We start from the raw sequence: 20,768 nt of genomic DNA on the forward strand, positions 1-20,768 counted from the left end.
AAAACAATTGCTTCTGTTCAAGGCAGAGGCAGCCCGTGGTCCAGTTCAGCTTGTGAGTAGACACCTCAAGTCAGGCAGGAAGTCAGGAAGGATATTGCTTTTCTGATCACACAAAGGACACCCAGTTGTCATTCATTTTCTTCATTTTAGCCCTGATCTGTCAGGCCTGCACTATGGATATGATGTGAAAAAGCTAAGCAGCCATTTTGTGAACATGAGACCTAAACTACTAAATATGATTGAAAAAGAAGTCAGCTGCTTCTATCCCAGACTTATGGGGGGGGGGAGCCTGTAGACCTACGTAAATAAAGTACAAAAATTGACCCAAAGCTATTTAAACTGATCTTTAAATATAGAGTCTACTCCTGGACATTCCAGAATTCATAGGACAATTGTCCCTCTTCAAGGATCACACCCCTGTCCTTAAGCCGGCCTGTCTTCCTGTCCAAGATTCTCCCCATGCATCAGCTTCTCTACCCTAATGCTCAGCAGTCTAAATATACAGCCTTGAGTCTCTACATCCTGGGATGGAACTTTCACGTAGCCAATGAAGTGTGTAAAACCAGATAACTTCATCTCAGCATCTCCACTACAAGCCATTTACTAAACCATCTGTAAAGACCAAGAAACAAAGTTTTGGCATCTAAACTTTGGGAAACTAGAGACTTTTAATAAAAACTCAAACAGGCCAATGTATTGGAAGAAAAAAAAATATGGGCCTCTCACTTCTGAAGGACAGTTTTCTTTTTTCTTTTTTTTTTTTTCCTGGTGCTGGTATTTTATTTCTTTGTGTACATTAGGCCATGAATTCGTATGGAATGGGCTCCAACAGCTCAGGCTCTTTTCCGTTAGTCCTCACAAAGTGTGCTTCTCTGGGTGGCGCAGGCTGGCGCTTCAGCTGCACCCAGGTGCCCTTCTCTTTGGCTTCCTTCTTCTTCTGGTCGTTCTCCTTCACCGCTTCAGGAAGCTGTTCTTGCTCTTTGAGTGCTTGATGCGCTCAATCTGCACATTGATCCTCTTGGCCAGAGTTTTGCCCTTAACCTGCTTGTTGACAATGATGCCCACGGCATGCTGGGTGACACTGTAGACTCTTTCCGTTTTGCCGTGGTAGCTGGAGGATGCCCAGACACCAGCTTACTACCCCCTTAGGCCCTTTCTCAAGGGTGCTAACCCATCCTAGGGGCCATACTCCGATGACTCATCACCTCCCAAGCACTACATCTTCAAACATTGCAATTATACTTCAATGTAGCACTGTGGGAAACACATTCAGACCACAGCATCCCATACATCAGATAAAGCAGGTCTGCCTTCTCTAGCCTTTTGCTCAGCATAGGTGTTTCTAGCCCAAAGCAGCCTGGATTCTCATTCTATGAAAGTTCCCAGGAACAGTGGACCAGGAAGGATGACTTCTCAGCACTGCCCCATCTCCTGACCTGGTAAGGACCAGGTCAACAGGAAAATCCTCCAGGCTTCATTACTCCCGCCCCCCACCCCCAGACATCTCTTGTCTCTAGCAAATCGCTTCCAGTACTTCAGTGGTGGGTGGAGGAAGCCAGATGATAGCCTGCCAAAGAAGTTCACAGCCTCATTTCTGGAGCCTGTGAATATGTTATGCTATGTGGGGAAAGGAACTTTGTAGGTGTGATTAAATTATGAATCTTGAGATGGCAGATTATCCAAGTAAGCCCAGTGCAAATACAGAGAATTAAGGCAGGGAGGTCAGAGGGTGAAAAGGAAGCTGAGGGGCGGAGGGAGACAAAAAAACAAGCCAGAGCAGAGGAGTCAGGGGGAAAGAAAGATACAGAGAGTCAGAAACAGAGAGAGATACACAGAGAGACAGAGACAGACAGAGAGACAGAGACAAACAGACAGAGACAGAAACAGAGACAGAGACAAACAGACAAACTCAGAGACATCTGAATAGGATTGTGGAGGAAGAGACCACTAGTCAAGGAATGCAAAAGGCCTCTGAAAGCCAGGAGCAGGGGAAACAGATGCTCTCCTTACAACCCTCCAGAATCAACACAGCCCTGCGACTCTGCTGAATTCAGGAACATGAAAGCTGTTTGCATTTCTGACCTCCATAACTATAATCAAGTAAATAAATTTGCACTATGTTAAATGTGGTGATTATCAATTATCAATGAGATTCGTTTGTGATAGCAATCAATAAAGAACTTGTAAAGTAGTGGTGAAAACTGGATAAACTTTGAAGGTTGGTAACATCCACAGAGGCTGAACACATGTTGATGTCATGAGTCACAGTTCCACTCTCAGGTGTACCCCACAAAACTGTGTCTACAGGTAGGTGGGCAGGAGATGTCACCTGCTGTGTTCATAGCAGTGTCTGTGGACTTTCCCAAGCCTGAGAATAGCCCCAAATGTCTCCCGGAAGCAAAACAAATTGAGACACACAGACACAATGAACGAAAAGGAGAAAAGCACAGTCATACACAACATATTGTCTGAAGTATAACAACGAGGGTGTGTGTGGGGGGGGACCCAGGCAACGAGACATATTCCCAATGATGTTAGAAAACACACAAACAACAAAACCGTTCTGTGCTGGCAGAGCCACCAGTCCTCCCAGGGTGCAGACATAAGGGGACCTTTGGGGTTGCTGGTAATACGTTCTGTTGTTGGCTTCAGTTTGTACACAAATCATTAGACTTGTGGTCCACACCTTTTAATATGCATGCTGTGCATATACTAATAAAACTGTTAAAAGGAGATGGGGAAAGACCCATGCCTTCATAAAAGTTTGCTCTCTCCTTTCTGGGACTCCCCAAAGGTGTGTGAACAAAGGGTGACCCACCCCAGGTAGTCCACCTTCTTAGAGCCTGTTTCTGGTGCAACATGTCCTGAGAATATGTGACAAATGTTTATAAGGAACCATCTCACAGGGATTTTATTTAAGTAGAGGAAGTCTGCCTAAGGGTATATTATCTTCCCCTTTGGGGATGGAAAAACTACAGACTAGCTTGATTTTAGGCAGGCATGTTGCCCAGGCTGGCCTTGAATTCTCACCTCCTTCAATACATATGAAAAGCTGAAACTATCTCGTTTACATAAGTTCCTTTTTTCTTCATGTCTCTGTGGAGTTTAATACCTCGAATTTATTTTGCGAAATTTTGTTAGCTATTCCATTAAGCCTTAATTAGAGTATAATGAAATTATAAATTCATAAAATAAAAACAAAACGGTTGCTCCTACAAACGTTCAGTTCTTTAGTGAGGCTCTGGCTTTACCTGAAGTGGGGGAAGGAACCTGTGAAGGCTGAATCTCAGACAAACGAGATGGATATGGGATGGAAGAGAACGTGGACGCAGACCCGGACCAAGGGCACGGGGACGGAGCGGGGGGGTCATCTTTCTTGGGCTACCCTGGGCTCTGCCCATTCGCTCTCCCACCAGTCGCAGCTGTCAAAGCTAAGTGGCCTGGAGTGGAGACGGGGCGGGGCTTAGGAGCGGAGGCGGAGCCTCGGAGAGCTTCTTCTGGCCCCGGGGCCTGGACTGGCCCGCCGCCCCCACCTGCAGCGCGGCGGAGCGCGGGCGCGTCACTCCCAGCGGAAGCGCCAGCCCCGCGTCTGGCGAGGTGCGCGCCTCGCCGCTCCCGCTCCAGCGCTTCGTGGCCCGCCTGTGTCTGCAGGGCAGGGGCGGGGGCCCGGTGACACGGCCAGGGGACTGAGATCGCAGTCGCCGCCGAATCGTCGACAGTCACCCAGCTCGGACGGAGCGTCCGAGCAGGAGCCGATCAGGAAGGTGAAGGACCACTGCCGATCCGACAGCGCGTCCCAGGTCAGTCCGCCCGCTGCACTTGGGGAAACTTTGGGATGCGGTGACAGCTGCGAGACTGAGGCACCGAGGGTCGCGAGGCCGTGTGGCCTCGGTGCGCCCTGCGAACAGGCACCTGCCGCACATTTGACACTGCAGCTGCCAGTGTGGGGACCGAGACCCTGCTACCGCGGACCACTAAGGGCCACCGAGGGCCAGCGGGCTTCAGGGGCCTCCCGGGAGACTCCGGCTCGCCCGCGCCCCGCCGCGCGCCTCCGGGTTCCCGCAAGTCCTCAGCTCCGGTTGGCGGCTCGCGCTCGGACCCCGCGGGTCTGCGGATTCCGCCGCCTTCGGGCCTCGCGACGCGGGAGGAGCGGCCCGGGGCCCAGGGCTGCGGGGTGGGAGCCCCGTGGCGGGAGCGGCGCGCACTCGGCCAGTGGAGCGCGCGGGTCGCGGGGTCCGGCAGGAGCGCGTGGCCGCAGGTGCCCGTGGCCGCTGGGCAGCGGAGGTACGGAGCGCGGGCTGGGGCCGCGGAGCCGATTGCAACCTCGGGCTGCAGGAACCCGGGTCACCGGGTAGGCAGTCCGGTCCTTGCGGCTCCCGGGTGCGCACATCCTTGGCACCGGGCATCCAGACCCCTTCAGCGGAGAGCGGGCTGCGGAGCGGCGCCAGCCCGGGCGGAGGACCAGTGCTGCCCGCTCTCTGGCACGCCATCTCCCCAGCGAGGGCCGAGTGCTAGGCTACGCGGGGACCACTGCCCAGGGCCTCCCGGCACAAGCCTTTTTCTTGGGCAGCTGCCTGCCCTGGCTTGGAGTGGAGGCGACGAAATGAGCACCCCGCCCCCATCCGCGCCCCAGCGCTGTCGCCCCAGTCACCTTCCTTTGCCCTTCTCCAACAGCACCTTGGACTTGCTCTCTCCTGAACTGGGGAAAATCTGAGGAAACCAGGCACGGACCTTGGAGACACGCCGCCTGCACACTCAACAGTCTGGAAATCCAGCCACCTTGGTACCTCGCTGCTTCCCAGACACTTTGGAGGAGCAGGTTTGCAATTTCTACCCCCATCCTCATCCCCTCCCCCGTCTCTGTCTCTGCTGAGGGAGGGAATCTTCTGAGGAGAAGATGGGATCTAGGCACCCATAACCTAGCCCCAGGAGGAGCTCATGGAAACCAGCTTAGCTTTGTAGCTTTGTGAGGGAAACAGCACACCCTATAAACTAACTCCTTCCCGTGGGCAGTTCCTGAATATTTCTTAGAAGACTGGAGACCCAAGAAAGCTGACTTTTCCTGGGCAGTCAGTGCATCTTTTATTTGGCTCCGACTCTCTGCTTGCTGGGAACAGACACATTTTGCTTATGACCTCTGGCTGGCCTCATTCCAGTCGCTGTCTGGCTTTGGACTGCTTGCCCATCAGGACAGTGATTTTTGAAGAGCTGATTGGGAAGAGAAAGCTGCAAGCCTCTAGTCCTGGTTGGCTCCTGCTCAGGGTTGTAGTCTTCTGTGGGACCCGTGGGCTCCCTAATCCTCTGGACTGTGGCAGCACCTCTGCCCTTCACCTCTGCAAGGAAATTAATTTTCAAACAACTTGGGGATGATGGTGGAGGCACCCCTGTGTGAGCAGATGCAGGGCTTGGAAGCAACCAGGAAAAAACAGGAGTAAGAAATCCTTTTTAAAGGCTTACATGATTCTGGGACTAAGAAAAGATGGAGATGCCATTGGTGTGTGATACCTGGCGTCTCCCTGTTAGGTCCCACCAGTCCAGGGGACTCACATAAGCAGGACCTGTATTGGGTGATGCATATTTGGAACCTAGTACTTACTGAATTCCTAAGCAGTAAATGCCTCCCAATTTTTAAACTCACAATCATCTACAGTAATGTAGCTATTGCCCCCCTCCCACCCCACCCCCACTTAGGAACAACACTCCCAAACCTGGTAACTCTGGAAGAGCCCAGGCTCCCCACCTCTTTTCACATCAGGGCAGGAACTAGGATAAGAGAAAGGACTGTTCTGAGCTTTAGAGTCATATACCCACTTTATGGCTCCGCAGCCAGACAACTGTTTTATAAGAGAGAACACAAAGGAAAAAATCTCTCTCCTGTCCTAATGAATAGAAAGCTGGGGACGGTGGCAGGACAAGGGCAATAGGAAGAATCAACCCCAAGATGGCTTTCCAAGCATGTCAGACATATAGCACTGCCATGCTGGGTACCACACTAATCAGGTACCCCAACTGGGCCCTGCCGTGGGATGTCCATCATCTAACAGACAGGGAGATACTGAGATACCGTACTCCAGACAGGCAGAAAGGAGGAATGACCTTGGGAGAGTCCAATCACCTTTCCTACTCTCTGTACAAAATATGGATTGAACCAGATGAGCACCGAGGGGTGGGCCTGCCTGCAAACAGACTAGGTTGCTGTGCGTGGGATCCATTCCAGACTCATTTACAAACTCGGAGTCGGTGAAATGTGATAAACCGAACACTGTAGGGATTTCTAAACAAGGAATTAAAACACTCAACTCCAAATGGGAGAGATGCAGGCAACAAATCGTCCATGTTTATGTGCCTCTGAATAGCTCTGATTTCTTTTGGTAGGAGCTGACAGCTGGCTGACAGAAACCTCATCCAAAGAGAGAAAAGACTAAACCCAAGTATGAAATTAGGGATGATGTTTTCAGGTAACTTTCTATTTCCATTCGGAGTGGGTGTCTGGAAGGGTGAGTGTAGATATGGTTTGCTCCATTTGTCAACAGATATTTTTTCCCCAAGGGCCCCTGAGTCGAAGGTGCCATGCTTTGCATGTTTTCTAGTTTCCTGGTGCCAGAATAGAGAGCTGCGGATCCCAGCTCCTGCCTGCAAACTCTCCCTCTGTCCACACTATCTGATGCTTTTAGTATCTCCGGTCTTTCTGAGCAATTTGTTCACATGGCCAGTCTTTGGGGTTTTGCCCAAGAAACTGGTTGTCAACTACATAGGGTGGGGGCAGCATCTGGAAGTCCAGATGATCTGTCCATGGATTTTCAACCCACCTCTGGTTTTTGCCCTGTGCCTGCCTCACTGCCACCCTGCATGCATGGTGCCTGGGCCTACTGGGGCCTATAGGTCAAGGGTCATATATACTATATACATGGCAGCACTGATCACTCTGACAGCCCTCCTCTCCCTCCAAAGCTTATTTGAAGTTGCTCATTCGATAACACCTTTCCTCTAGCTGTCTTTGTCCTTGGAAGTATATACCTTTGAGTCCTCTCCAATAAAAATTTTGAGTGGAAGCTTAAGTAGCAGGGAACAGTGATATATTCTAACTAAAGTTAAAGACCTACTTTTAACCAGAAATGAGGCTGGAGCGATGGCTCAACTCTTAAGATCACTGGCTTCCCTTCCAAAGGACCCAGGTTCAATTCCCAGGACCCACAGTGCTCCTCACAACTACCTATATCTCTTAGTTCAAGGGGATCGGATGCCCTACTCTGGCATCTGAGGGCACCAGCACAGACATACATATGGGCAAACATTTATACACATAAAATAACAGACATACATATGGTTGATGCTCATACACATAAAATAAAACATAAGAAATAAAATAGAAAGAGGAATTTATACAACTACTTAGTAATTAGAATCATCTAATAATGTAGGGACCCATAAGGAAAATCTAGGAAATTCTTACCAGATTCCACTCAATCTGATGAATCATTACTTACAGAGTATAAAAGTCATTTCCAATAGTCTATCTGTAATTTAAAGTTAGTTACTTAGTTTGTGTACATTTGTATGTTGTCATGAGTGTGCTGGTGCACATAATTATATATATATGTATATATATATATGTATGCATATATATATATGTATGCATATATATATATGTATGCATATATATATGGCAGCCAGAGGAAAACCTTGTTTCATTTCTCAGGCACTGTCTATTTTGTAGTATGTGTGCATGGTGTGTGTGTGTGCGTATATTTATGCACATTGCTCATTTGTGAGCACATGTTGGTTTATAGGTCCATGTGCATGCATGTGTGCGTGCGTGTGTTTGTGTGTGTGCCTCTGTGTGTGTGTGTATGTGTGTATGTGTGTGTGTGAGTGTGTATGTGTGTGAGTGTGCCTCTGTGTGTGTGTGTGTGTGTGTGTCTGTGTCTGTGTTCTGTCTTCACTTTCCATATCCACCCTACGTTTATGTGGATGCTGAGGCTCTGACTTCTGGTCCTCCCACTTACACAAGAAGTCCTTTACAGACTAAGATGGCTCCCTAGCTGTTACCATTTCTTTAAAGTCTCTCACTAACTGGGAATTCACCAGGTAGGCTGGGCTAACTTGCTGACCCGTGAGGCCCAGGATCTATGTAGTTCTGCTTCTTGAGTGCTGGGGTTACAGGCATGCACTCCCATGCTCATATTTCTTCTAGCATCAGTTCTGGGAGTCAAACTCAGGTCCTATGCTCTCAAAGTAACTCTTTTACTCCGCAAGTCCTCTTCCCAGCTCTGTTATTTTTAAAGGGCTTTGGGTTTGGGATGCGATAAAAAGAGAAGGTTAAATTCTGAGATAAAATTCTTGAAAAGAGGAGTGAACCAAGCAGGAGGCTCATAGGAAACCTTCCTTCAGGTGCTAAGTTCACTTCCACGGGCACGCAGCATACATATTATAAGACTGTCACTCCACAGATGATGGAGCCAACCCTTCAGGAGGCCAAGGCTTGACTAGGGCATACAGCTAACATCTATGAACATTTCGATTGAGCTCTGGTTCTGTCTGACTTTGAACCTGTTCCAGTTGACCTGTGACCTATGTGAAGGGCGCAATGACACTGAGAAAGTGTCAGTAAAAGGAGGAAAGCAAATGGGCTGACTGCATGTCCACATGGTCTCGGCTCTGGATTCTTAGCGAGCTTCCTACAGGAGGAAAGACCGTTCCAGGCAAGAGGAGTCTTCATCAAACACTCTACAAAGAGAAATCATATTCAAATGTCAGGTGTGGGGGGTTACAGATTGATCTGACAAGGATAATGACCACCTCAGAGAGGGTGAAGGCCTAAAGACAGGGTTGTTCTAGTAAGGCAGTGACTATACAATGATGCTCCGAGAGCCTGGTCATAACCTCGGGGGAGTGACGTATCTGACAATCCTCTTCTAAAAACATGGAAGTTTCAACAGTAGCAGATGGCCCTATGAAATATTAAAGTTCAAGTGGACTGAAAAGCCATTATAGCTCAGTGTGGAAGCACGTGCCTATGGCTGTAGATACCCTGGAGACTGAGGCAGAAGGATTGCTGAAGCCCAGGTGTTCAGGCCAGTGTCAGCAACCAACATAATTTCAAGGCTGGGGAGCCAGCTCACTTGGTTAAGTGCTTGCCATGTAAATCCAAGGACCCGAGTTTGGTCTCCAGCATCCACATAAAAGGTGCACACTTGTAATCTCAGCACTGGGAAAGGAGGGTCAGCCAGATCCCTGGGCTCTCTGGCCAGCTCAACTTAACTTATCAGAGATCCCTAGGTACTTACCTTAAGTAACAAGGTGGGTAGCTCCGGAAGGACACTGGAAATTGACCTCTGGCTACACACAGGCCTGCCCCCACCCCAGTGAACATGCACCGACATCCATACGCAACAGTGATTTACAAACAGAATTTATTCCAGTGAAAAGTAAGCCTCCTAGACTCTTTTTTTGCTGCCATCATCTACATGATAGAGGAGGCAGCCAGTTGGTACTCAGCTCAACCTCCCTGACACCCTGCGGTCCACAACATCCCCATTTCTGAGGAATAAAGAAGAGGCCACTGCCCTTTCAGATATCCCAGTCTCTAGTTTGTTGACAGTTGGCTGTCTTAGAGCCTCCTGACTCTAGCCTTGGTGAGAGAAAAGCTGTGAGCATAACTGCTCAGGATTCGTGTTGTAGAAGAGGGCTGTGTGTGTGTATGTGTGTGTTTGTGTGTGTGTGTGTGTGTGTAAACTAAACTAAAGTCTTTCCATCTTTCCATACACTTAAAGGTTCTTAGACTTAAGAATGAGAACAATCAAATAAGAGTCTTAGTGTAATATTGAAAGTCAGAGCAGGATGGCCTAGGCCTTGGGGGCAGAGGCAGTCAGATCTCTGTGAGTTTGAGACCCAGCATGGTCTACATTGTGAATTCTAGATATCCAGGGAAACGTAGTGAGACCTCATCTCAAACAAACAAACAAACAAACATACATACAAACAAACTAGAAGTCAAAACATTGTAATGTGTTCTTATTAAAGTGTCTATTTCTCAAGCATGACTTTGGCCTAAGGATTTTTTTAAACTTGTTTTTTTGTGATTGCTACTGAATCCTTTCTTGGCTTGGATACTAAGTGGTTTCTGTACTTGATGTACATGTTCCAATGCCTCCTAATTTCTTTGCATATTAAACCAATTTGTATATGAAAACTGGAAAGAAGTGGTTTCTGTGGTATTCTCATGCAAACTTTCAAATGCTTTCCTTCCAGAGTAGACCTGCAAGTTGGTATCCACACTGCCATCCTAATCCCTGCATCCCACATCTCAGGTATGTTTTGATGGTAGAATAGCTCTTCTAGACTTTGATGACAGGGAGAGAAAACCAAAGCATTTGCTTTCCTTCAGGCTGTGCATCTGTTCCCTGAGTGCTTTGCTATGCTTCAGGAATGATATTAAAATGGAGGCGGTTCAGCTTGGAGTTCCACCTTTTGTGGGCTTATTCATGGCAATGCCAATGGAACATCCAACAAGAACTATTATTAATGATACCATAAGAACTGGGCTGTGTTGTGAAAGGAATGTCTCGGATGCAACCTTTGCATATGTTGACCTTTTTTGTATGGAGGCTCCTATAATAACAAGAGTGGTGCTGTATGGAAGAATGTGTGGAAATATACTGTTTAAAGAACAGATGCCTCTAAATACAACACCCTGTTGAGAAATGGAGCACCACTGGGACTTGAGAGGCCTCTGGTGACCCTCCCAGATCACACCGTTTTCTCTCCTCCACCAGCACCCACTGTCCCTTTGGATGCTCGTCGTAGTTGTCCTCCATTTATAATGGACTCCTAAGAAAAAGAACATTAACTAGACAGCAAGCAGAAAGCCAGATGATGAAGGAAGGCTGATATTGCCTGTATGTGATGAAAGTCTCAGAAGGTGAGCTGGCCCAGGATTCGTAAGCACTTATAGGAACCCTAGGCAGGGTCAGGAATGAGTCCTGGGATTCCTTAATGTGGCCTCTGCCTGGACATGGTGCAGAGCAGTGACTGAGTACCCAAACGGAGTGGGGCTGTTTGTTTAACCTTTCTCTCCCAAGCCCACCAGGACTTGCCCCAGGATGTCAGAGCCGAGTGAGTAAGTCAGAGCAGAGTTAAAATGAGCACCACTTGGGGACAGCATGGGTGTAGGGTGAACACAGAGATGAGTCCAGACATAGCAAGTAAAGATAAGAACTGAAGCCAGGCTGCTATATGCTTTGGTCCTCAGGTGACAGATGGACCATGGTGGGTGACTGCACTGAGCATGTCTGTGCACATCCTGGCAGGTCCCTCCAGCATTCTCTGGGGCTGGGGCAGAGGGTGGGGTGTGCCTCTCTTCTGGGGTCTTCAGCTTCCATGGTGCTCTATTTTTCTTGTTTACCGTTTGACCTCAGTAGATTCCATCCTTCAGTTAATTCTTGAGAGTATGTTCCGGTTGTCGCCTGAAGGTTTGACTAAATATAGAATTCTAAGCCGGGGGGTGGGGTGGGGTGGTGTCATTTCTCCTTCAGATATTTAAAGACACTTCTGCATTGTGTCTCATTGCTATTGTTGATGTACCCGAATCTATACTCATGTTTGATTCCTTGGTATGTGACTTATCCCCAAATCCAAGGGCCTTCCTCTGCCATCAAGACGGTGGAATCTTCTCTTCTGTGCCCTGGAAGTGCACACGCCCATGTTATGGGAAGTGCACCGGTACGTGTTATGGGTATGCGCTGTTTCACTTAGTGAAATGTTCTGCTTTGGCCTTTGGATTGGATAACTCTTTGTTCCCCAGGCTTGGGACTTCCCCCCACTTTTGTGATGGATGGCTCTCGTGCTCCCCCTTTGATATAGCTGCCTTGCTGACACTGAGATAAAATATTGTGACCAAGAGCAACTTGGAGAAGAGAGACTTTGTTTGCCTTACACTTCCAGCTCATAACCCCTGGGGGAAGTCAGGGCAGGACTCCCTCCTGGTCCTGGTTCATACAGCCTAGCTTTCTTATACATCTCAGGATTATCTGCTTAGGAGTGGTGTGGTCCTCGGTGGGCTAGGCGCTTCTGCATCAGACACTGAGGAAAACATTTACCCACAGGCCAAACTGATCTAGGCAGTTCCTTGGTCAAGTCTTTCTTCTCATGTGACTCTAGGCTGTAGAGTTGACAGTTGGTGTTAACTTGGACACTAGTCTACCTCTTTTTCTTGCTAGAAATAGCATTTGGATGCTGGAGTTCCCGGACTGGATTTCTGGTTGTCCCCCCCCCCCCCCACCCACATTGGGAGTTATTTTTGTTTTGGGAGATGGGGGTCTCTCTGTGAGGCTGACTTTGAATTTGTGGTCCTTCTGCTTCTCCTTCCTGAGTACTGGGATTACAGGCTGGTGCCATGAAGCCCAGCTTTTTCCCTTTATTTTTCACTGTGTTTGAAGATTCTCAGCACTACTGCCATCCTGTTTGCTACCGAGCTTTGCGGGCCTCTTTCAAGTTCTTTTGAGATTTCATGCTCTCTGAATATTCTTCTTCACAGACTCTTTCTCCCAACCAGGCTTAGGACGGTCCTTGCTCCCTCAGGAATACTGAGTTTTGGAAGCTTTTATCTTTCTGTCTATTGGCTCATGACTAAAGGGCTGGATGGAAGGACGGGTGAGAAGGCTGGTGCACACGGGTGATGCTTGTCACCTGTGAGTCTCATTGTAGACAGCCCTGGTGGTGTGTGAAACACTGTGGTATTCTCTAAGACAGGTAGGCTATTGAATGCAGACCTGAGCAGCCTTCACCCCAGGTGGGATACACTTCAGCTCTTTTCAAACAATCACTTCCTTGTCTTCAGTCCAAAGACCCTGTGTCTTAGCATTTTCAGAGAACAGAGCCCTAGGTGGCCCCGGGGTGGAAGCAGGGCACTGTTTGTCACTGGTGGCCTGGAGTTGGAGAAGCCACCTTAGCCACACTTCCCGAGCTTTCACAGGTCAGTGTGGCCCAGGGAACTGAGTGAACATGGAGTTGGTGTACTGGCTGGGGATGGAGTCTCAGACTCAGGGAGTATGGGAGGCTTTCTGCTGCTGTCCCTGGAGGTCTCTCGGGAGCAGCAAGGCTTGCCTGCTCCCTAGCATCCTTTGACTCTTCTTACTGTGGAAGCCCAGTTCTAAGGAGCCCTGCTGTAAAGCATCGGTGTTGTGCATGGGGTTAGCTCTTGGCTTTCTCAGACTGACTCCTCTGCTTTAAGCCTTCCAGGCTGCTGTTTTCTTCCCTGTTTTCTCTCTGGCTTTGTGAGTGTATGTCTTTTAAAAAACTCTTTCATTTGGGGAGGCTTCAGGAGGGAGCAAAATGAGCTGTATTTTGCTGTATAAGCCCTAACCCTAGCCATCTGCAGCCATATTTCCGGAGTTTGGTTCTGCCCCTATAAACAGAGCTTGTCATCATAGATAATTGCAGATTAGGCTTCACTGTCTCTCTTCTTCTTTTGTCTGTCTGCAAAAGTCTTTTTTATGTTAATTTAAAATATGTATTATTATTATTATTGTGTGCATGGAGATATGCTATGGTGCACGTGTGGAGGCCAGAGGACAACTTTCTGGCGTGGATTCGCTTTCTCCCCCTTTATGTAGCTTCTGGGGCTTGAACCTGGGTCATCAGGCTTGCACAGTGACCTTTACCCATGAAGCCTTCTTATTGGCTTCTGAATTCTGTCTGTCTGTCTGTCTGTTTGTTTGTTTGTTTTGGGACTGGGGACAGAACTGGGAACCTTTCACGTGCTAGGCAAATGCTCTACCATTGAATTACCTGCCTAGCCAAACCTGCTAAATTCTTACACAGTCTTCAAAACGAAGCTCCGGGATCTGACCTCTGAAAACCTCATTTGTCCCTAAATGACTAAAGCTGTTTAAATCTTGTGAATCCTGCTATAACCAGTTCTATCTAGCATCTTCCAGGTCTCTTTGAGCTCCTCAGGACAGGGTGGTATCTTCGCAGCTCTGCCCAGCACTTATCAGGGACTTACAGGTGACAACGCTGAGTTCATCTCTTTGCGTGCCGACTCTGTCTTTCCCCTGTTGGCCTTCTGATCTCTGTGTACTCTTTCCCTCTAGTAAGGGACTAGTCTGTTAATCACCTCTCCTATTTCAAACAGAAGATTTCCATCCCACAATCCTAGTCCTTTTTATTTCTTTATTTTTGAGCCAGGGTCACACTCTCTAGCTCCCACCCTGGCTTGAAACATATTCTGTGGACCAGTCTGGCCTCAGACTCATGGTGATCTTCCTGCCTACACACCTCAAATGCCAGGATTACCAGAGTGATCCAGCAGCTGGGGGTCATAATCTTACATTTAAAAAGTCCGTGATCGGCCCGTTTGCTGTGCTGTGCTGGCATTGCATAGAAATGGACAGCCACCTTGGTGTAGAAGGGTTCCTCATTTGTACAATGCCAATGCATAGTATGAACTTAGGGAGAGTGTCTTATGAGGTCTTGGTTACAACAAATACTAAAATATGCTCTAAATAATGAGAAGATCCAGAGACTAGGAGAAACACAATCTTTCTAAAATTTATTCAGATTATATCTACATGCTATACATATCACGTTTATAAAACCTATCTGATCCCTGTCTCCTGCTGTAAGCACAAATGAAAGACAAAGTTTCTCTTAGCTCAATATACAGTGATGACTATTACCCCCGTCATGGAATTCTCTGTTGAGGAAGTCTAAACCAGAGATATTTAAATAAATTAAACATGTAATGTTAGTGTCAATGGTAAAGATTAAGTGATTACAAACCCTGCATTTCTCCTTTTAAAGTTTCTTTTACGTTTGATTTTATGTGTCTATGCGTATTGTGTGTGTTTTGCCTGCGTGTTTGTCTGAACACTACGTGCATTCGGGTTGCCTGAGGAGAACACAAGCAGGCATCAGATTCCCTGGAACTGGTATCACAGTTTTGAGCTGGGATTTGAATCTGGACTCTCTGGAAGAGCAGCCAGTGCTCTTAATGACTGAGCCATCTCTCCCGCTTCTTAAATAATAATAGTTGTCTATACGATTTATTCATTTAGGTTTGTGTGCATGCACACACACGTGTGTGGTCTGCGCATTGGGTGGGGGAGATGCACGGACTCGTATGCTTACACTAGTACAATCACACGAGGAGTAGAGGAGGCCTTTTTTATTGCTTTCTGTCTTATACCCTTCAGACAGGGTCTCTCATTAAACCCAAATCACCTTTGCAGCTGCGCCAGCGGCCAGGGAGACCCTGGAACCCACCTGTCTCTCTGACCATGGTTGGGTTACAGGCCCGTGTGGCCGCCCCCGGGCCTCCCCCAGCCTCTCACTAGGGTGCTAGAGAGTCAGGTCTTCATGCTTGCATAGCAAGCTCTCTTACCTGCTAGCTATTTCTTCAGCCCAACTTTGCTTCTTACTATGAATGCTTAAACTGTGTTCTTCAAGAGCAGAAAATAAGCAGACTGTTGTCAAATGTGAAAGTTAGGAAAAGACTTGCGTTCCTGCTCCAAGGAAGAATTCAAAGAAACGTTTTAACTTACAATTCCATAAAGGTGACTATTACTCAGAAATTTCTTTTATTTTTGCAATTTATGATTTTGCTCTGCATCATCTAATAACATAATCTCATCTATGTCCTGATCATACATATTTCAAAAATAAACAAAATGACAAGATGAAATCAAGTTGGATATTGAGTCTGACTAATTGTCATTTTTTTTTTTTTTTTGATAACCAGGTATTGATTTCTGACTTTTGAAGATGGATGAAGGCTCAGAAGTTTCAACGGACGGAAATTCCTTGATCAAAGCTGTGCATCAGAGCAGGCTTCGCCTCACTAGACTTTTGCTAGAAGGTGGCGCCTACATCAACGAAAGCAACGACCGTGGGGAAACCCCTTTAATGATTGCTTGTAAGACCAAACATGTCGATCAACAGAGCGTCGGTAGAGCCAAGATGGTTAAATACCTCTTAGAGAACAGCGCTGACCCCAACATCCAGGACAAATCTGGGAAAAGTGCCCTGATGCACGCATGCTTGGAAAGAGCCGGCCCAGAGGTGGTTTCCTTGCTCCTCAAGAGTGGGGCCGATCTCAGCTTACAGGACCATTCTGGCTACTCAGCTCTGGTTTATGCTATAAATGCGGAAGACAGAGATACCCTGAAAGTCCTCCTTAGTGCTTGCCAGGCAAAGGGCAAAGAGGTGATCATCATAACCACAGCGAAGTCGCCCTCTGGGAGGCACACCACCCAGCAGTACCTAAACATGCCTCCCGCAGACATGGACGGGAGCCATCCGCCGGCCACGCCTTCGGAAATTGACATCAAAACAGCCTCGTTGCCACTTTCATATTCTTCTGAGACGGACCTGACACTTTTTGGCTTCAAGGATAAGGAGTTGTGTGGGGGCAGTGATAATAACTGGGACCCAGACTCTCCTCGGAGGAAGCCTGTGATAGCCACTAATGGGCCCAAGCTATCCCAGGCTCCAGCCTGGATCAAGAGTACCCCATCATTAAAGCACCAGGCCAGAGTAGCCTCCTTGCAAGAGGAGCTCCAAGATATCACTCCAGAGGAAGAAATAGCCTACAAAACCAACGCGCTGGCACTCTCTAAGCGGTTCATCACTAGGCACCAGAGCATCGATGTAAAAGACACTGCACACTTGCTCAGGGCCTTTGACCAGGTCAACTCAAGGAAAATGTCATATGATGAAATAAATTACCATTCCTTGTTTCCAGAAGGAAACCAGACAAGCGTGGAGATTCCCACTGACCAGGACCCAGACTCTAATCAGATTTTTGCCTCCACGCTGAAAAGTATAGTTCAAAAGCGAAACTCTGGGGCCAATCACTACAGCTCTGATTCGCAGCTCGCTGAGGGTGTCACTCCTCCAACCGTAGAAGATGGCAAAGCTGCAAAGAAAAAGATCTTCGCGCCATCTCCTTCCTTGCTTTCAGGGTCCAAAGAATTAGTGGAGCCTGCTCCTCCAGGGCCCCTGAGCAGGAGGAATCACGCGGTGTTGGAAAGGCGTGGTTCCGGGGCTTTCCCCTTAGACCACAGTCTGGCGCAGAGCAGACCCGGCTTTCTGCCACCCTTGAATGTGAATCCTCACCCTCCCATTACAGACATTGGTGTCAACAACAAGATCTGCGGCCTGCTTTCTTGTGGCCAAAAAGCACTTATGCCGACGGCCCCTATTTTCCCGAAAGAATTTAAAACCAAAAAGATGCTGTTAAGGAGGCAGTCCCTGCAGACGGAACAAATTAAGCAATTAGTAAATTTTTAAGAGACCATTAGGAAACACATTATGTTCAAATGTCTGTATCAGAAATACATAGACTTAGAGAAGAAATCTTAACTATATCCTTTTAAGTCTTAGCTAGTGCATCGCAGCTAGGCAAATCAAAATATAGTGTATTTTGTATTAGGTACCGCGAGCACAGCTTAATACGTAGCTTCTGAGGGAATTCTAACAAAACGAAAGCTGCTTTTTCTTCCTCAAAATGTCCAATATTTATCAACTTTCATGTGGTCCACGTTTTTTCATCTAACCAAAACATCACCAAGAAAGAAAGTTTCCTGTGTTAGAAACACTTTTAACATTTCAGATTGGCTTCATGTTCTATTATGAAACAATGCTCCCAAGTCAGTAATTCTGTGGGCACTTTATGTCAACAAGGTTGTAGTTTTTCATGTTGCCAAATCATCAAACAAAGCACTGACATCAGTAAAGTGAAAACTACAAAGGAAGAATAAATGGATCCCTTTTAAAATGTTGACTCAGGCAGGTAAAAGTCTAATTAAAACTTTGAAAGCATGAAAACTAGATAGACAGAGCAAGCAGTGTTCACAGTGGCTGCTGACTCTGCATCAGAAAGGCAGCTGGGGGTGGGGTGGGGGCGGAGGAGATGGCTCATTGGCCCTGCAAGTCGAATGGCCCGTTTGGATTCCCAGAATACACGTGACAGAGTAGTGCAGGCATCTGTAATCCCAGCATTCCCTGTGGGGAGATGGGTGGAGCCAGGAGAATCCTTAGAAACGCATGGCTCAGATAGTCTGTCTATACTGAAGTAAAGAAACCCTGTCTCAAACAAGGGAACAAGGATGACTGATACCAAAGGCTGTCCTCTGACAGGCTGACTCCCCGTGCGAGGCAGCAAAGTACGTACCAAATCCCGTTGTTTTGAAGCCATACATTGCTTTCAAGCAAACTTACCAATCATGTTATCTTATGGAATTATTCCTCCTGTTATTTTTGAGTATTTTCTCCATAGGTTTCCAATATCAAGATAATATAAAAAGTAAAAAGGATTCACCCTGATATACATTCTTCCCAAAAGAAACACCCAAAACAGACAGGGGTGGGGGTGGGGAGCAAGAAGTTTGGGAATGACAACAAGAGGGAATTAAACGCTTGCTTCATGTTAACAAAGAAACACTGATTAATAGATTAGTTTAGTTTAGGTAAAATTACAAAATCCAAGTACAAACCTAATCATAAGGTGTGCTACAGGGTCACTCCTAAGCAAGATCTTTATTTCTGACATGTAGTTACTAGACAGTCATATAAAGATATATAAAGATAACGTCCTTGGTGTGACATTTGGATCATCTAGTATTTTAGGGTCTATGAATAACTTGTAACAAAATACACATTACTATAAGATATTTAAAGAATGACAATATTACCTACATGACTTCAAAGTATAGTGTTCCCAGAGTTCTTCACTCTGGCAGTCCTGAAGCAAAGAGCAACTGAAGCACTAGAAAACCAAGGGTGTGAGTCCAGTGACATCATCTCCAGCTTCATTTCTTTGCCCAACAAGTGGCACGAGGCCTTTCTTGGTAATTTGATATAAGCATTTTGAAATGTACATAGAAAGTATTTAATTATTTGTGGCTTTTATTTAAAAAACTAAATTGCAGGTTTTTCCATTTAATGTTTTGAAGAGACTCTTAATTACATTAGAAATATTTTTTATTCAGAAATTAAAATTGTACTGATGTTTCTAAATAGCTGAATTCCTTTCGCAAGTTTTAATATCACAAAAAGTACTTGACCTCACATGGTAAGGTGACAGTTGGAAGAATATGTAAATAGAGTAATTCGTTATCAAGGTGGTATCAATAAAGATTTAAAATATCATTTTGACTAAGTTTTATTTCTCCTTTAAATACTAATAATATTTCAACATAATTTCAAGAGAAATTGTTCCACACATGTACTTTAAATAATGAAAAGATAAAAGTAACTTGTCTTCCCAACATGAAATCACAATTTGACATGATTAAAACTTTTGTCGACCATCACCATAATTTTTTAACTTCTTGAAATCCTGAGCACACCTTAGATACCCAGGTTGTTAGAGTCTAGCTGTAAAGCCACTCCACCAGGCTTCTTTCTGCACTAAACGGAATGTGTTGCTGGGCACCCATGATGAGTCTCCAAAGTTTCTTACAGGAATCGTGTGTGTGTGTGTGTGTGTGTGTGTGTGTGTGTGTGTGTGTGTTTTACATTTATGTCTGAATTTCATATAGAGTTTGATTTAACATTAGCTTAAAGGTCACCTTTAACTGGGGGTTTTACAGGTACCGTTCTTAGTTCCTGATGAGCAGGATTCCTTAGACCACAGTTAATATAGACCCAAGGGCTTGCCATTTAGAGGGGACAGGCAGCATTGTTACTAAGATGAGCTTGATAGACATTGCCTCTCCAGAGAAGGCAGTGGCACCTGCATAGTGTCTCCTTGGTGGACATGCACAGGGACGTCTAGCCACAGAGCCTTTTACAAATCTCCTTCTTTTCCCAATAATTATGATTCCTGTATTTGCTTACAGCTACTGCATTAATTTTGAAAGTAATTTTTGAGGGTGATGAGTTTCTAGGAATGATAGAGCTAGCAAGCCAGCAGCTGTAGCAGACTGTCCCACCAGCCTCGGCATGGACAGGTGAGTCAGTCCAAAAGAACAAGGTTACTTCATTTGCAGGGAAACAAATAGAAACAGACATCGCTGTGTTAAGCCAAACATGCCAGACTTAGGCAAATATATATATATATCTTGCTGTGTGAAATCTAGATTTAAATGTATATTTAAATGTGACTATCATATGGAAATGTAAGCGGGACTATTTGGGGAGGGAGACTGGGTGGAATGGGAGCAAATCCTGTATAAATATATTAAAGTGAGGCTAGAGAGATGGTTTGGTGGGTAAAGTACTTGCTGGGCAAGCTCAAAGAGATGAGCTCACATCTTCAGCCTCACATAAAAGCTAAGCACAGCTACCAGCCAGGGAGGCAAAGATAGGAGCAGGAGGTGGGGGCAGGGGTTGGGTGGCTAGCCAGTACCAGCACAGCTATGAGCCAGGGAGGCAGAGGCAAGAGCCTGGGGGACAGAGGACAGAGTGGGGAGTGGCTAGCCAGTTCCAGGTTTATTGAGGGACCTTGTCTCAAAAAATAAATAGGGAACAATAAAGGGGGACATTTAAGATTGACCACTGGTTTGCACACTCACACACATGCACACACACACCTTGACATACCTCACATACAAATATATGTTACAATTGTTGCAAGGTAATTCCATCGATGAACACATAGATACTCATAAAGTGTCCTAGTTAGGGTTTTACTGCTGTGAACAGACACCATGACCAAGGCAAGTCTTATAAAAACAACATTTAATTGGGGCTGGCTTACAGGTTCAGAGGTTCAGTCCATTATCATCAAGGCATCAAGGTGGGAGCATGGCAGTATCCAGGCAGGC

General features: G+C 46.5%; 1 protein-coding gene across 2 annotated transcripts; it reads left to right on the plus strand.

The window, feature by feature from the left end:
* Nucleotides 1-3,494: 3,494 nt before the first annotated feature.
* On the plus strand, nucleotides 3,495-19,149 carry Ankrd34b (ankyrin repeat domain 34B). 2 transcript variants are annotated; one of them, XM_021180897.1, is made up of 5 exons: nucleotides 3,495-3,800; nucleotides 4,675-4,819; nucleotides 6,376-6,458; nucleotides 10,252-10,310; nucleotides 15,740-19,149. In XM_021180897.1, the coding sequence occupies exon 5, from the start codon at nucleotides 15,763-15,765 to the stop codon at nucleotides 17,287-17,289; it is 1,527 nt and encodes a 508-aa protein (XP_021036556.1). In that variant the 5' UTR covers nucleotides 3,495-3,800; nucleotides 4,675-4,819; nucleotides 6,376-6,458; nucleotides 10,252-10,310; nucleotides 15,740-15,762; the 3' UTR covers nucleotides 17,290-19,149. The 2 variants fall into 2 exon arrangements, with proteins under 2 accessions (XP_021036556.1, XP_029340852.1); XM_029484992.1 differs by lacking the exon at nucleotides 3,495-3,800 and adding an exon at nucleotides 4,168-4,284.
* Nucleotides 19,150-20,768: the final 1,619 nt, after the last annotated feature.

The sequence above is a fragment of the Mus caroli genome, chromosome 13, assembly GCF_900094665.2.
Source record: "Mus caroli chromosome 13, CAROLI_EIJ_v1.1, whole genome shotgun sequence".
NCBI classification, from domain to species: Eukaryota; Metazoa; Chordata; class Mammalia; order Rodentia; family Muridae; genus Mus; species Mus caroli.

Bases quoted from the DNA above. Each gene is read 5' to 3' on its own strand.
- Ankrd34b (XM_021180897.1), top strand. From the start codon at position 15,763: ATGGATGAAGGCTCAGAAGTTTCAACGGACGGAAATTCCTTGATCAAA.